The 17,114-nt window shown below is 51.0% G+C and overlaps 2 protein-coding genes across 3 annotated transcripts in view; both read left to right on the plus strand.

The window, feature by feature from the left end:
- Positions 1-17,114, plus strand: part of AGBL4 (ATP/GTP binding protein-like 4) — a 646,044-nt gene that overhangs the window by 465,283 nt on the left and 163,647 nt on the right. The gene's annotated exons all lie outside the window — the stretch shown is intronic.
- The window catches only part of BEND5 (BEN domain containing 5), a 33,105-nt gene that overhangs the window by 13,969 nt on the left and 2,022 nt on the right, over positions 1-17,114 (plus strand). Inside the window, exons 4-6 of one of the 2 annotated variants that reach the window (XM_015563299.1) lie at positions 4,649-4,797; positions 10,658-10,871; positions 11,571-15,673. In XM_015563299.1, the coding sequence (XP_015418785.1) occupies positions 4,649-4,797; positions 10,658-10,871; positions 11,571-11,755 (548 nt within the window). In that variant the 3' untranslated portion in view covers positions 11,756-15,673. Of the gene's footprint in view, positions 1-4,648; positions 4,798-10,657; positions 10,872-11,570; positions 15,674-17,114 lie in introns of those variants that run through there. The other variant, XM_015563300.1, reaches the window with a different exon arrangement.

Below are 17,114 nucleotides of genomic sequence, written 5' to 3' on the forward strand. Positions count from 1 at the left end.
CCCCCCCCCCGTGTGTGGATGTGACAGTGCTTCACGTGGTCAGTTCTCATCTTCTCCTGCACTGGGTGGGCCGCGCCTTACCGTTCTCTGGTCTCCAGTGCCTCTGACAGGCCTAGAGCTGTGAGATCATTGGGTTCAGGAATGACTGAATGAAAGGACAAGTACTACCTTTTATATGTTTTTAAAAGCTTCCTTCACCCCGCTGAGAGGTTTCATTCCATGGAAGCTGTATTTCCCCCAAAATAAACCTGAAGTGGATCAAAAGACTTAAAAAAAAAATTCTACTCTTCCCACAAGTAAAAAAAAGTTCCTTTGTTGCTTAAAATATCTGCGCCAGATCGTACGATGCCGTCTCTAGCACGAGTGCCTGTTATTGTGGCTAATTTGGTCACATGTGTTTGAAGGAGAACAATGCCTCTGAAATTTTTAAAAGCAAAACAGCAATCTGCAGCGTTTGTTGTAATGAGATGTAAATTGCCAACATTTGGGAGGAGAGCCGACTAAAATTTGCAATGAAGTGTCCCCCCTGCCTTAAATGAAAAGCACTGAGGCCCTCCCTTCTCTCCCCAAAGAAACCCCTTTTTTTGTTCCTTTTCTTTCTGATTCTATAATTCTAGACACTCGTTTTCCCGATTGATTCATTCCTTCATTTATCTGCCCCTTCTGAGCCTCCGTTCCATGCCTGCCCTGGTGCTGGGCTCCCAGAGGCGTAGTCAGCCTGCAGGGTGGCCAGCGGTGAGCCCCATGTGGCAGGTAGGAAAGTGAGGCACGAGAAGTTGAGGTGTCTTGTCTAAGGTCATGTGGCTGGGATCACACCCAAGTCTCTGGACAAAACCCTTCCAAGATGTGCCCTTGCTGTTCTGCCCTCCTTGCTGGGCTGAGGCACCAGGTACCTTCTATGCACAACGCCAGAGAAAGGCAGGTGCGGAGAGCGGGGCTAACAACTAGCAGCCCCTGGGTGTGCAACATTGCTGACCGTGAATGTTAGGAATCAGTTTCCTTAAGAGCCAGAAGATCCCAGGGCCTCCTGGGGAGACCAGTGTGAGTGGGGGAACGAGGGTGTGTGGACCGGGCAAGGGCCTGCTCTGAGCTGGGCCTGCGCAGGCCACTTGGGGCTATAGAAGGCCAGCAGGGCCCTGGCTTACAGCAGCTGCGGTCCAGCGCTGGACCAGTGGAGCCCCGAGTGTAACACGTGTGCGTGGGAGGGGGGAGGGTGAGTCGCTCTTTACTGAGCATCCACTCTGTGCCTGATGCCGATCTAGGCCTTTCATATTTTGGTTACGTCATTTAATCTGCCATCTGGCCAAGTTGCTGTTGTCATTCCTCCTCTCAGGTGAGGCAGCAGGGTCAGAGAGGTTAGGCCAGTGGTCGGCAAACTGCGGCTCGTGAAGAGCCACACTCAAGGGGCCAAAGAGCCGCATGTGGCTCATGAGCCGCAGTTTGCTGACCACTGGGTTAGGAGATTATCGATGTGTAAAATACCTGCTGAGGGTAGAATTTGAACCAGGTGCTGTGCTGACCCTGGACTCTGACATAAAGACAGCTCACAGCTCACCTAAACAGAAGTGGCAAATCCAGAACTTATGCTCCAGTCTCTCCGACCCCAAATTCCAAGCTGAGGGGTGGAGAGACTGACTTACCTCCCTCTGAAGGCAGGGGCAGCCTCATGGGAGAGGTGGCATTGCAGTCCGGCCTTGAGTCCCTGGTGGAGCTTGGAGAGGTGGACTTTCCTGGGGGTAGAATGACCCAGACAGGGATGTACAAGCAGAGACTGCGAGCAGGAAGGAAGGTGCATGTGTGGGAGGGTGGGCCAGCCCACTGGGAATGGAGCCTGACTGTGCACCTCTGATGTCCCCTACCTGTCCCTACATTGCCATCTGAATTGTCCCTTCTCCTGGCTAGATGGTTCCAATTTCTGTTGAACAACCCTGGTTTCTACTTCCTGAAAAGGCCTATAGATGTTTCAAATGCAGAAAAGATTTCAGACATTTGAGGATAGCTTCCCATCCGCCCCTGCCTCCACCCCACAGTGGCTCACCTCAGCTGCAGGCTTTATTTCAGAATCTTTGCTCCAGCCCATTTAATGAAGTCCCTTCCTCCCCGCTACTCGTTCCCCTCTCTCATGTCACGAGTTTACAGAGAGCCTGCAATGTGCTGGACACTGTCCTCGGTGCCACGATTGCAAACAAATATTTGCTGTTGAGGAGCTTCACAGGCTGATGTGGACAGCGGTTGGCTGCAGACAAAATTTGCTGGAAGCATTTGTAATGTAGAAACCTCCTACCTGGTAGCGATCAGAGCAAGGCCTCACAAAGGAGACACCTACGCTTCACTCTGAAGTCGGACCAGGGGCCTGGCAGGCAGAGGAGGTGGCCTTCAAACCCAGAGGACAGAGGCCTGGACAGCACTACATATGAGGGACCTGGCAGAGGTATGGGGAAGAGCAAGACATGAGCACCTGAGGTGGAGAGGAGGCTGGTTCTGGGATTTAAGGAGGGTTTAGGGTGTAACTTCATTTGGAAGGTAATGGGGAGCCTGAGCAAGGGGGGACGTAGTCCTGTGGAGATCTCTTTGGCAGCCATTGGGGGATGGATGGAGACAACCAGACAGAGTCTGAACTGAACTGGATGCATTCTTCTGTCCCACACCTTCCTCTCATCGAAGGAGAAGGAAACTTAGAGAAAGGATGCAGTCTTACCAGATGACCATGACGTTGGCCACATGGACCTCCTCTCGGCCCATGTCCACTGCCTGTCACTGAATGTCAGAGCTGGAGGACACCTCCAGTGCCCAGTCAGCCATGCCATTTAGGGGAAACAGAAATACTTCTTCCTGCTCTAAGGAAGATCAGACACTTCACTGAAGTTTGTGTGCGTCTCCAAAATTTGCCCTGAGATCTCACGCAGAGGAAAAGCTTTGGCTTCTGTTTCTAAAACTTTGGAACTGTTTGTTCATTGTTGTCATTCTTTTATTCATCTAACTAACATTCAGAGAGCACCTACTCGGTGCCAGGTGCTGGGGACAGAGGGAAGAGTCCAACCGAGGCTCAGCCCTTGAGTAGGTAGCACACTATTGGGAGATGATGTCAGAACAATTAGATGCTGTCAGTCCTCCACTCTGCCAGCTTCTGAAGCTGCCAGCCACTCACCAGGGTTGCACAATCCAAGCATCACAGAGCAAGGAGTGGGCTCTGCACTATCTCTACAGGATGAGCCAAGCCTTTCTGCTCCCAGACATCTTGCATTCAGCTTAAATCATGGAAACTGCAGAGACTCGCTCATGCAGATGGCAGCTGCCAGCAACTCAAGAATGATATTCTTGTTGTGGGAAGGCCTGTCATGAGGAATTTTCATAATAAAATTACCAACACCGTCCCTACCACCAGAGAAAGTCTAGAATGTGGCAATTGAACGTAGAATCAACCAGATTGGTGGTCAGGCCTTTAGTATGTAAAGAGCCCTGTACCGGGTTGTCCACATGGTTAGGGTCAGCGAAGTTTAGACCATGAAATTCATCTGTTACTGCAGGTATATGCATAGTCAGGGGGACCTGCTGGGGCAACAGCTAAATCTGATCCCAGTCAACTCCTGAAATGTCTGTCTAGGGCAGTGGTTCTCAACCTTCTGGTCCTTTAAATACAGTTCCTCATGTTGTGACCCAACCATAAAATTATTTTCGTTGCTACTTCATAACTGTAATGTTGCCACTGTTATGAATCGTAATGTAAATATCTGATATGCAGGATGGTCTTAGGCGACCCCTGTGAAAGGGTCGTTCGACCACCAAAAGATTCGCGACCCACAGGTTGAGAACCACTGGTCTAGGGTGAATTTCCAGGTTGCTCAACTCTCCATTGGCCCTCGGAGCTGCTCTCCTGCAAGTTAACCAAATCATTCAGCTGTATTTACTCACTTTCATCCTGTTTCTCTGCCCTTTGGTAATCAAGACACAATAGGTGATTTAAAAAGCAGTCTATCATTTTTGCAAGCTAATGGAGAAAAGCGTATCCCCCATAGAAACCACCACCATTTATCTAGCTTTCTTGCCCTGTTAATCTGCACATAATTTGTGTTGATTGCATTTAAATAAAAATCAGGGTAGCTGCTGGATCAGGCAATCAGGGTCCTAATCTGTATTGTGTTTTAATTTCTTGGTTGAAATGCTCCTGTTTAGATACTAGGTCTTGGGGAGGGGAAGGCCTTTGCATTTCTGCTTTTCCCTTCACCTCGGTTCATCTGCTGTGGTCCGTTCCACTGTAGGCTGGAGAGATGGGGGTGTGGGCAAATGCACAACCTTCATATTGCAGTAGATGCAGCCTTCTCCACCCAGTCTTAACAGGACCTCTTTCCTGTGCAGGAAACGGAGTCCCCTGCATGTCCATTAGACAGAGACACCAGCAGGAGTGCTTCTCATTCATACTTAGAGTCTAGTCCATTCTTGAATTCCAGTTTTCCAACTTTTTGCTTGTGACATTCATACCTCATATTAGTTTCAAGCCTGGGTTTAAGTGTAGTCCAATGGACAAAAATAATCCAGTATATATATAGGTATATTTTGTGCCACTATGTACTGATAGATGCATAGTTAAAAATATTTGCATTTTATTTTCCTTGGAGTTCTAGACAGATCTCTTTTCTTAACTGCCTAGGTCCCGCCATTGACTTGGAAAAAGTAAAGTCAGAATGTCTCGAGCCCGAGCCGGAGTTACGGAGCACTTTCAGTGAGGAAGCAAATACGTCGTCCTATTACCCCGCTCCTGCACCTGTCATGGACAAGTATATCCTAGACAATGGCAAGGTAGTGTGCCAAGCTCAATACCGCTTCCCTGCGAGTGTCTCAGTCAGAGTGAAGGTGGAGCGGGTGCGGGGCTTCCCGAGTGAGCGCGGGCCGGGTGGCCTCCCGGCCTGTCCCTAAGGGACGCTTTCCGGAATCAGTGTGTTATCACAAGTGGACCTTTACTGGGACTTTTTTCTTTTTCTCATCATTTGGTTTGGTTTGGTTTGTTGTTGTTTTGTAAATATTGAGCCAAAACTAAACTGACATTTTAAAATCGCTTATTAGTGGGAAAGATTTTTTAAATGATAGTTTGAAAACTGCCCTCCCCTCCCATGAAAGCAGATGCATACATTTCTAAGGTGAACGAGAAGGGAACTGAGTGACAGATCATGAGTCCATATGTATCCATTGACCTGGGTGCCAGGGACACAAGAGGTGACTGAGACTTGATTCTCATCCCTGCGCCGCTTTCAAGCTGAACACTGAGTGGTGGTCAGCCCACAAATGACTCCTCAGCTTGTCTTTTAGACCCTTGTGGGGAGCGGGGGGGCGGGGCGGGATCATGAAAGAAAACCTCAACGCTGTTAGTAATTAAAAGCAATGGAATAGCCTCTGGAAGTCCTTCAGTCAGTCACAGGGAGATAGGGCAGCAGGGCAGGAAGAAAACTGGTCTAACAGCCAAGTGAACTCACCTTGAAAGAGGTACAGTGGAGCCCCTTATCCAGGCTCCGGTCAAATTCCTCCGTCCTAGTGCTGTGTTCTCTGCCACCATCGGGTGTATTGCAGACATCCCCTCCCTTCTCCCCAGAGAAGCATCAGTGTCCTTGCGTTTTCCTTGCCTCGGGCTACAAAGGTCTCTGTTTACCCAGTTCTGTTCCCGGGGGGGCTGATGAGAAAGAAAAGGTTGCATTTGGGTTTGTCCAGATTTATCCCCGCATCTGGCCAGACGGAGCCAAGGCAAATATAGTCAAGCTGAGGAAAGAAAGCTGCGGTCTTTAGAGCTCTCTCGGATGTGGTGCCAGCCCACCAGGCGCTTCCTCCCCACAGAGGCAGAGTTGATGGGCGAGGCCATCCGCCCATTCTGCATCTCCTTGTTTCAGCCAACAGGAGGGACAAGGTGGCAGCGGAAAGCCCGGAGCCTGACTTTTAAGCCTAGCTCTCTCTGTCCTACTGTGTGACCCAGGCCGGTCCTGCCCCGTCTCAGCCTCAGCTTCCATGTCTGGGAAGGTGGATGTGGTCCATGCTCCCTAGGACTTTGGTGACTCAGACAGTATATCTAAGCTTGGTGAGCCTGTCCCAATTGAAGATAAAGGAAAGAAAGGACTGGTCTTTCTTTCCTGACTTCCTTTTCGTCATGATCACATTGTGGAATGACTAGGGACTTTTTCTTAAAGTAGCTTCCAAGAGAGATCCTGTGTGTCTTGCTTTGAAAACTGATGGGCAGTTTCTGAGGATGACAGGGGCTTCTTTTGCAAAGTTATCACTTTTCCTCCAAAAAATGGGTCTCTGAAATCCCACTTAATTTTTTTCACACATGGCTTGCACAACATTTCTTGAAAATGCCGACTTTGTTTTTTCTTTGGTTGGCGCCAACGTGCTACTAACCTGGCTTTTGTTTGCAACTAGTCTGTGGTCAGGCGGAGAAATGGATGAAGGGAGAGAAAGAAGCGACATACTGGAAGTGGGTGGTAGTTCCCCAGAGCAGCACCCACATCCCAGAAGTAGCCCTCATTGTTCTTGGCTGGGCTGTCTTTCTGACCCCTCCTCCTCTCCCCTGCTGATCAAAGGCCTTCATCTCTGCAAAGCCTAGAGCAGGGGTCCTCAAACTACGGCCCCCCGGGCCACATGCAAATACAAATATTGTATTTGTTCCCGTTTTGTTTTTTTACTTCAAAATAAGATATGTGCAGTGTGCATAAGAATTTGTTCATAGTTTTTTTTTTAAACTATAGTCCGGCCCTCCAGCGGTCTGAGGGACAGTGAACTGGCCTCCTGTTTAAAAAGTTTGAGGACCCCTGGCCTAGAGCGTTAAAATGGGATCTGTTTCCTAGTAGGAAACTACTGTTATCCTACAAAACAGTCCACAAAGACATTTTTTATCAAGTTCCATCCTACCAGATGTCATGTTTTTAACAGCCTCCCTTGACCAATAGCGAACTGGGGTTTATGTGAATGGTGCTTGCCACAAAAGTTACTGATTTTAATAAAGTGCATTGCTTTTCTTTGTCTAAATATTTTATTTCTAAAACTCATCAAATCATAAAGCCACAAAGACCATTCACATTTAAACAGTCTGAAGTATACATGATACTCACGGGGAAATACACCAGGAGACCCGTCTACAATAGTGCAACAGGTTAGAGGCAAGAAGCCACGTCTCCTGGTTCCAGGCCAGTGTTCCTTCCAGTCTATTCTGCTGCATCCCTGAAAGTGGGGCATTGCTCTAGGTGACCCTGAGCTTCGCTGCCCTCGGAGCCCTTGTTCCAGATGCCCAGCAGATACCTGTGATGGTCTTACTTACATTTCTTTCTGAGCTATGAAGTTGGCCTTGCATGAGTGAATGTCACAGAAAAGATTTTCTTCTCCAAAGCACAGCAACTCATCAGAACTGAAAGCCAATACCCTGAAAACATCTTAAACATGCCATCATTTTCTTACTTTGTGTTTGGACTAGTCCTGATCACTTCGCAGGGGACGGAGATGCAGAGCCTCGACCCCTCCCCAGATATGCGCTGTGAAGGCTGATTCAGGAGGCGAGGGCTCTCGCTAGGCTAGAAATCCAGAGGGAGTAGAACCTAGCTCTGGGGTAGAACTTAGCCCCAGAGTAGTTAGAAGTGTTTTCTGTATTTGGACTGGGGCTTGAAACATTAGCAAGTTTAAGAAGACAATCCCTTCATTCATTCCTGGACAGGGGAAAGGCGTGAGTAGAGACATGGGTGGGGAAAGAAGGCGAAGGAAGGAAGTTACTGGTTGTGTGCTGTCCTGAAGGCTTTTTTAACTTATGTTTTCACATTTAATTCTCAAAACACCCTGCGGACTAGGTGGGGGTCAAGTGATTTGCCCAGGATACTCAGCTGTTAGGTAGAAGAGCTGGCCAGGATCCACACCTGCGACAGAGGCTCCAGACCCATGCTCTCGGGGTGCACAATGGAAGCAGGAGGAAAGGAAGTGCTCCGGAGATTCCTAGAGTTATGGCCAGAGCAGGGAAACGCTAGGATACAGGGTCCTCGAGGCCTTCGAAGCCGGCAGAGGAGGTCAGATTTGATGGGACAACGAACAGAGAGCCATCCGAGACTCCAGGAGGCTGACGTGAACCATGTCTTCCACAGACTTTGAGAGAGACTGCGGAATTTATCTGGTCTAAGGAAAGCTGTGTTTTAGAGAAGTCAGTCTGGCAGGTTACAGGTTGGGTTGAGGCAGCAGGGACTGGAGGTCGGCAGGCCAGCCTGGGGTTTTGCCCAGGTTCCCTGTGTGCAGCGGGGCTGCCAGGGACGGACCGGCAGGTGCAGAGGAAGGATGACTAAGTGAATGTTGATGGACCTGCTGTTTCCACCAGGACACTGGCTGCAGCAGGAAGGTGGCTTCGGGGTCATACTGATTTGGGTTTGAATCTTTATTCTAAATTTTATTGATGATATGTCTTAGGAAAAGCGATTTAGTTCCCTGAGTCTCTCTTCATGTCTGTGAAATGGGAATAATTTCTACCTGTTCTCATCCCTTAAGGTCAGTATGAGGATAAATAAATTGAAGGTACAATGCCTGGTTCATTATAGGTGCCCAAAAATATCTGTGCCCCCTTCTGTTGTAGAACTTTGGCTAAAATGACTGTCATCTCTCTTTTAACAATAAGCAAGGCCCGGGATAGAAAAGAACAGAGACCTCTGAAAACTGAAGTTATCTTCCATCTCTGTGGTTTTCCAATTCTGAATTTGTTCAGATTCCTTGTTTTTCCTCGATCTCTGGGAGCTTGCGTGGTTAGCTCTGGAGCGTCATGGGGGAGGTGACTGGGGCCAGCAGGGAGCAACAGGGCACGTGACCCCAGTATGCCTGCCCTGGCACAGACTGCCTGCCCGCAGTGCAGACTGCAGAGAACAGTTCAGACTTGACCTTGGGCTAGTGTTGCCCGGCCAGCCCCAGGCAGCACACGCACTCCAGGCTCGCTTACCTCCTTGAGCCCTGTGAACAGATGGGCGACACTGAAGTTTGCGGCCCAGGGAGGCAGGTGGATCTGGTTATCCGATGTCATGCCTGCAGAGGCCTGGAGGATCTTTCTGAGCAAAAGGAAGTGACATCAGATGTGGCAGGTGGATTGTTTGCTTACTGACAGCCATGGGTGCGCTGTGTAGCTTTTTTTTCCAGTGGTGCTAAAACCTCGGTAATTGGTGGAGGAGGAGTGCTGCTGGCTGACCCGTCGGCCACTGTGCAGTGCTCACCTTCCTTTCCCAGCCAAGCCTCAGCAGAAAGACCTTTAATCATCTTTGACCAGTCGGGGTGTGTGCCGTCTGTCAGACCAGGACTTCTCCCGAGACATCTCCTGACCATGCCCTTGGTGATGACCTGCAAGTCTTCCCGGAGACAGGGACTTTTGGCAGAGCCTTTTCATCCCCCTTAGGAAGTTTGGCTTATTAGCGGCTGTCTCCCTCCCTCCCCACAGCGGCCTCTTCACCCTCCACAGACTCAGCAGAAACATGACATAAATGGCCACATCAGAGTCAAACTCTGTGTTTTGATGGTTAATGTTAACAAATGTTTTTTGAGTTGTTAAAAGAGCCAGGAAGGAGAAAAAGTTTCCAAGCTTGCCGCTCACTGGCTGTGCTGAAACTCTGCGAGCGCTCCTATACAGGGAGCGTGCAATTGCGTTCTGTGCTCTGTGCCATCAGAATCGAACTCTGGGGTTGTATCTAACATAAAATCCTAGGTGTTCCGAGCCAGAGGAGCGCAAAGATGAAGCCAGCTCTAGCTGGTTTGGCTCAGTAGATAGAAGGGGCCCAGGTTCAATTCCGGTCAAGGGCACATGCCCAAGTTGCAGGCTCGATCCCCAGGAAGCAGCCAGTCAATGATTCTCTCTCATCATTGATGTTTCTCTCTCTCCCTGTCCCTTTCTCTCTGAAATCATTAAAATTTTTAAAAATATATTAAAAAGAAAAGATGAATCCAACTTTTCTAGTTCGAGTTCAGGGAAACTGGAACCAGAGACAGGGAAGGACCTGCACAGACACACTGTCTGTGCAGTGGCAGAGCCTGGGTGCTGCCCCCACCCCGCTGAACACTGGGGTCACCTGGGGAGCCTTCAGCCATCCCAGTACCTGGGCCCTCCCAGACGAGATAACTCAGAATCTCTGAACGTGGCGCCTCGGCACCAGCCTTTTTTATAGCTCACCAGGCAAACCCGTGTGTGACCATGTAGAGAGCCTCTGTGCTAGGAGGATGTGCGTCCCAGGGTGTTTACCTTCGAAGGAGAGAGGTCTCCCTAAAGTGTCGCAGAGAAAGGACTTGCCCAGGTGTGGGCCTGAAGCCTGGTCAGGCTCTGAGCGGCCTGCGCTAACGTGACCTGGTTGAGAACTCCAGGTCTGCACCTGCCTCATTGAGACTTTGGGCCCATTGCTTCCCCTTCCTTAACCTGGTTTTCCATCTGCAGTGAAAACAGTGGCCCAGCACTTCCCCCAGGGGTGCCAAGAAGAAATTGAGATAGTGGGTGTGACGTGCAGGAGTAAGGCCTGGTATGCAGGAAGTGAGGACCACATTTCCCTTAAAGAAAGCTAATGTAGCATTTACGGAACGGACCCCTTCGCGTTGTGCGGGAATGTGTTTTAAAGGACGAGGAAGCTTCCCGCTGCCATGCTACCCGCCTGAGCAGGTGCTGCGTTCCTGTCCCTTCCAGGTCCATCTGGGAAGCGGGATCTGGGTTGACGAGGAGAAATGGCACCAGCTACAAGTAACCCAGGGAGACTCCAAGTACACGAAGAACTTGGCAGTCATGATTTGGGGAACAGATGTTCTGAAGAACAGAAGCGTCACAGGAGTTGCCACAAAAAAAAAGAAAGATGCCGTCCCTAAGCCGCCCCTCTCGCCTCACAAACTAAGCATCGTCCGAGGTAGGTCACTGCAGAGAAACGCTGGGGCGGGGGGTGGGGTGGGGGGGCACTGTCCTGTCCTCTGCTACGGTGGACCAAGCTCGGCTCAGCTCACACACACCAGGGCTGCCGTGCCAGGCCCAGGCTGGGCTCCGGGACCCAGGAGCGGACGTGCACCTAGTCCCAGAAGAGCTCCCATCACCAGCAAATGAGCCCATGGACACAGTGCAGTGCATGGGCAGGCATGGGAGAGGGGCAGGCCATTTGTCAGGAAGCTCATTCTTGTGGGGAATGAGGCACGGCTGGAAGTCAGGGAAGGATTTCTAGGGAAGGGTCACTGCATTGGTCCCTGAAGGGTCCATCAGACATGAAGATGCAAATGTGTAAAGAGAGATACTTCTGGAAGCAGAAGCATCTGGAACAAAGGCAGGGAGATGGCAAGGGAGTGCTGCTGTGTGCAGAGCAGAGGTCAAGGCTGGGGGCACAGTCTGTGGAGCCCTGGATTTTGCCCAGAGCAGTTAATGACGTGCAGACCCATGAGGGGCACTGGTTCCAGCTTCTTTCTGGTGTTTGGGGAGGGTTAGGGGCCAGCAAAGAGACAGGGTGTCACTGGTCTCCCTAAAAATATAGCTATATCCTGGACACTCTGATTTTTCTCTCCCTCCCCCCATCTTCCTTCTCTCCTCGCCTCTCCTGCCCTCTCTCCATCTGGTCACTAAGCTCTTATTCCCAGCCAGGCCCTCTACTGGGCACTGAGGACACAAAGAGGGATAAGCACAGTCTCATCTGTAAGGACTCAGTCTCTCAGGAAGATGAACACAAGAACGGCCAGTTACTGCACAGACAACACAACTGACAGAGGCCAGCGAGTCTCAGCGGAAAGTGCAGGCAGCAGAACACCATAGTGGTTGCTGATTATCTGAGCACCTACTGTTTCAGGTTCTGGGGTTTTTCTTAACAGTTGCATTTTTTAAAATACTTTTACATGCACTCACATCTAATCCTCCTCATACTCCTACTGTTGGCTACTCTCATTAGCCCTGTTTCACAGCTGAGGACACTGAGACACAGCTGCCAAATAACTTGCCCAGATCATAGAGCTGGTCGGGTGGAGCCAGTGGTCCAGGCGGGAGGCTGCCTTAGAAGCTGCATTTCCAACCCCTGGTCTCTGTGTGCCCGGCTCTGAGTTTGTTGAAGAAAGTAGCACCCAGTCAACCCCCAGGTACACATTGAGCAGGCCCCGTGGCAGGTGGGGGCAGCTGGCAGATGTGTCTGTGAACAGGTCAGGTAATTTCAGGTGCTGATGAGGCTGTGAGGTGTCGCAGATGATGTGGTGGGAAGGAGAGGGCTGTGCAGCTGGTGGCGGGAGGCCTGTTTAAGGAGAGAATGTGAGCTGGAAACAGGATGTGCAGGGGGCAGCCCGGCGAAGGTCTGAGGGGTGCTGAACAGGCAGAATAAAGAGCAGGCAGAAGGGCTGGCACGCTGAAGGGGTGAAGAAGCCCCAGTGGCCATGGAGTGAGGGGAGAGGGAGGTCAGGGAGGTGGGCCAAAGCCAGTCTTGAGGCCATGAAGGCCACGGTGAGCGGGCTGGATTTATCCACTTACAGGAGAAAGGCAGTGAGGTCCTCACATGGTGGAGTAACCAGTGGGACATGGGTTAGGAGGCTGGTGCAGTGGTCTCAGGAGAGGTGATGGTAGCATGGAGTAAGGTTGGCATTGAAGGGAGAAGAATGGCCAGATTTGGGTATATTTTGGAGGTCAGGAGGCAGGACACAGACATGGGTGACCAGCCTGAGGTCACAGCTATAAGGTTTCAGCGCCTGGATCTAACCCACTCCTCAAGACCCTGGCCTGGGGCTTGCACTGTATAGCACGCTGCCCGCCTTGCCTGGCTAAGTCATGATTAATTGATTTTGGCAGCCACTTATATTTAGACAATCAGAGGTAACCTTTAGTCAGCCCGCTGTCTGCAATGGTGGAGCTTAATTTGGGAGGTCACCCTAAGATAGAGGCCTTCCTGGGGAGGCAGCCCTGGCCCACGTGATAGGTGGCACACCTCTATTTCCCTTATTCATGTTGTAATGTGACTCAGCAGGTCCCAGGTGCCTTCAGATGACTGGCTGCCCCACTATCGCCACAGGGGTATGAAGTCGCCTGCTGTGTGTCTGCCTCAGGCAGTAGTCTGACCACACCTGCTTCATCTCCAGGTCCTCATGCCTAGCTCAGGGCCTGCACACAGTAGGAGCACAGGGAAGGAGGGCTGACCAAGTGGAACCTTGAGACCTGACTGACCCTTGGTGTGATTGCTTGTGAACCACTTTCCCCCCAGGTCTCAGTTTCCGCCACTGAAAACCTGCCTCTTAGGGCAGCTCAGAGGACTATCTAGGATTAAGTTTGGAAATAGTTATGTTTGAGGTGTGAGAAGTTATCAACCTTTGCTGACCAGTGAGCTGCCTCTGTGTTGAAGTTCACGGTTGTTCGGCGCTTTTCAGCTGAGAGGCCCTCCCCGTTGGCTCCCTGTGCAGTGTGATGGGAATGGGAATTGGGGGCAGGGGTCAGAAGCCTGGTGTTGAGCCCCAGCTCTGCTTTGGCTTAGCTTGGAGCTTACCCTGGTTCGTAGCATTTGCTTTTGCTTCCCCAAGCCTAGTGCAGCGTCGGTACCAGGTAGAGGCGTGGTGTCTGCATCTGTACAGCCAGGATCACATCCTTATCCCGCCTCCCCGGTGGGCCAGATGACGTCTTCACTGTGCTTTAACCCCATTCAGAGGATGTGCTGTGCCACACCTGCAGGCTCACCTGGAGCCCCCATTCTCCTGCCTCTTGTCCATGTCCTGAAAGAGGAGTTTCCTTCTCGTACTTGGGGCTGGGCATTCTTTTCATCTGTACCCTAGCCCACCTGCCTTCCTGAGCACCCGTTCCTCCAATTATATTTCTGTTCTATGGTTCCTTTCCAGCATGATTTAAATATACTTTAATCACTCATTCACAAAACAAACAAAACGCTCCCCAGAGGCCACTGCCATCACCCAGCTGCCGCCACATCTCTCTTCCTTTTCACATGCAGGTTTCTTGCAAGAGTTACCCACACTCACTCCCTGTGTTCACTTGCAACTCCCCTGCCATGGGCCTCCACACCCAGCCCTCTGCTTAATCTGTCCCTGCCAGCTCTCCCAGTGACTTCTGCTAACTAAGCCAGGGCACATCTTTTACCTCCTCCCAGCACTGCGGGACCTGACCACGCCCCCTTTACTGAGAAACCAGACCTGCCTAGTCAGGTTCCCTCCTGCCTGTCTGCTTCTCATCCACCAGTGGGCTCCTCCTCTGCTGCCCTCTCCTCTGTCTCCAATCCTCTTCTCACTCTGTCCACAAAGCTTCCCTCAGCCCAGCTCACGGCCCATTGTTCCCACTGCCCTCAGTGTGCCCATGGTCCTGGGGTGAAACCCCAGGCTCCTCATTCTGGCCAATGCCTGCCGACCCCTCCAACCTCATCTCTCACCACTTCCCATTTCTTCCTGTGCACTAGCCACAGAGGCCTTCTTCCATTGCCTTCCTGATCCCACTGCCAGCAGTGCCCTTCTCCCATCTGCTTGTCCTGCCTCCTCATTGTCCTTCAGGGAACCCTGCCCCAGCTGCCCAGTCCAGTACAGCTTTTCCTTGCTGTCATATCACCCTAAAATGTCTGCATAGCATTTCCTACTTGATTATTTACTTGAAATTGTCCTTCTCCCCCACACCCATTAAAACATAAGCTTTATGGCAGATTATTGAGGGCTAGCATCTATTAAGTGCTCAATAACCATTTATTGAGTCAATGAAAGATGACTCCTAAATCTGTATTTGACCTCAGTCCATACTTCTGAGTTCCTGACTCACCCATCCAGGTGCCACTGGCCATCTCCTCATGGGTGTCCCATGGCCTTGGCAAAGTTGCCCACTCACAGCTCTGACCTCTGGCTTTCCCCACAGCCTCTGCCCTCTGTGTGCCCCATCTTGATGAATGGCAACACCAGCCAGGGACCCTGAGATGCCTCATCCTTGATCCCTCCACATGCCTCACTCCCCTTCTGTTCTGCCCCCAGTACCTCTTACAATGTCCTCTCCATCCCCCTGCCCCCTCATAGTCCAGGCCACACCACTTCTCCCTGTACTGCTCCAGCAGCTTCCAGACCCTTCTCTCCATTGTGTAACTGCATGATCTTTTGGAAACAAAAATATGATCTCGTTACCATCACCTGTCATAGCCATTATTAAAGGGTAAGCTGCTTAATGTGTCATACCAGCACCATCATAATGTGGCCGCTGGCTATAGCGCCGGCCTTATTTTTCAGCAGTATTCCCTCAAACTCTTAAGTTCTTGCCATATGAACTACTGCATTCCCTGAATAAGCCTATTCTCTCTCACGTTAGGGAATGTGCAGGTGCTTTCCCAGCGCCTGGGACACAGGTCATACTCCCCACTGTCCACCCATGTGGCTCTGCCCGGCTCTCTGCTACTCACCACCCAGGTCTGCTTGAGAGAACTTCCTTCACAAAGCCTCTTAGTCCAGAGTGCCCTGTGCCTGCCTCTCTTCTCTTCTGACTGTGTCTTTGCCTCCTGGGAGCCCGGCCCAGCAACCCCTTTGAGCCAAGAAGTGCTTGCCTGGCATGCCAGTGGAAGGAAATTGACTCGCCCAAGGCCTTCACTGGCCAGACCAGAGCCGAGCAGACCGAGCTGGCAGGTATGCTTTGCCCCCAGTACCCGTCTTACTAAGAGACATTGCTGGTTGATTGATTTACTGCAACCAGGCAGGTCTGAGGGCTCTCCCATCCCACCACACTCACCATTTTGGGCCTAATTGTTTGAGCTCTCCCAGATCGCATTTGACTGGCTTTGTCCATGCAAACTGTCTGCTGGATTGAGATTGTATTTATTTTGTATGATTTTATCACATTCAGCCACGTGTGCAGTATAAAAATGACAAAAGCTTTGACGCTCACAGGGTTGGTGAGAATTTTCTCTTCTCTGATCTTAGAATCATTTCTTCCTGGACAGCAGGGGATGGCGTGGCCGTTGGCCCTGCTTTAGGAAGATGAAAGCAGGAGGGCGGGACAAGCTCCAGAATGACAGTGCAACCTTATTGAGGTCAAGTGACCTTCTGCAGAGTGTCTGCGTTTTCCCGAGGAGCCCAGCACTAAGTTCTGGTTAATTTTTATAACTTTCTTAATAGGACACATTAGCACCATTATAAACCTTGTTAATTAAGCAATAATCTCAAATGCTCCCTCGCAGAGGGAGATGTTCCTGGCAACAGCAGATGATTAATATCTGGAGCCTCACGAAAGCCTTTCATCACCCGAGGGGCCATTCAGCGCTCTCACCCCCGGGACACGATGATTGGAATTCTGCGGTCTGCACCTCCTTTTCCTGCATCTTCTCCAGCTCATACTGGGGGCTCCGAGGGCCCTCACACCTGCTCTCCTTCCTCTGCTCCTCTCTCCTCTGCCTCTTCACCACCTTCTGACCTTCTGGAGGAATGGTCTGACATGCTGCTCTCCTAGGTAGTGACATAGACCAGAGAGGTTCCCACTAGAGGCTGCACAGCAGCTAGGCTGAGAGGCAAACACCTGAACTTCAGAACCATGCTCAGCACAGGTGTCTCCCTCATTTGCTTCAGGTGCGAGCACAGTCACTACTTTCCTCTTGCCCAGGCCTGGAGAGGGGATGCCCAAGTGTTCCGTTCTGCAGGAAGATGGTGTGGTTGCAGTTTCATTACTGTGATCAGTGCTTTGACAGAGAAAGGCCCAGGTGAGGGTGGGAGCATAGAGTTTGCAGACAGAGTGGAGTCCCCTAACTCCACTGATAGGTTCCAAGAAGGCTGAATGGGGAAGAATGAGTAGGGTTTAGGCACGTAAAGGCCAGGGTCAGGGTAATCTTGGAAGAGAAGAATGAAGACACTGATTTGTGGGACAGCCTGGAGTGAAGAGGCAATTCAGGTGGATAATGGCAGAGGTAGGACGGGGGACAGACAGGGCCCCTACCTTCTTGTCTCAGTCCTGATGGAAAGGCCGAGCCAAGAGGTAGTGGATATTAGTCGGGCGTGGGAGTGGTCAGGAGGTAGTGGCGGTCCATTCAAAGTAATTAAAGTCTGCTCTGTGCAGAACCCTTCTCGGTGGGATGGGAGGGTGCCCCAGAGAGATAACGCCTGCAGCACGTGCACCTGCAGCAGGATGACGCCAGGAGGCAGGCTGGCCTCATGCCTGGAAGGGCTGGGGGTGGGGAGGGGGC

Source organism: Myotis davidii, unplaced genomic scaffold, assembly GCF_000327345.1.
Source record: "Myotis davidii unplaced genomic scaffold, ASM32734v1 scaffold539, whole genome shotgun sequence".
In the NCBI taxonomy this organism is placed as follows: Eukaryota; Metazoa; Chordata; class Mammalia; order Chiroptera; family Vespertilionidae; genus Myotis; species Myotis davidii.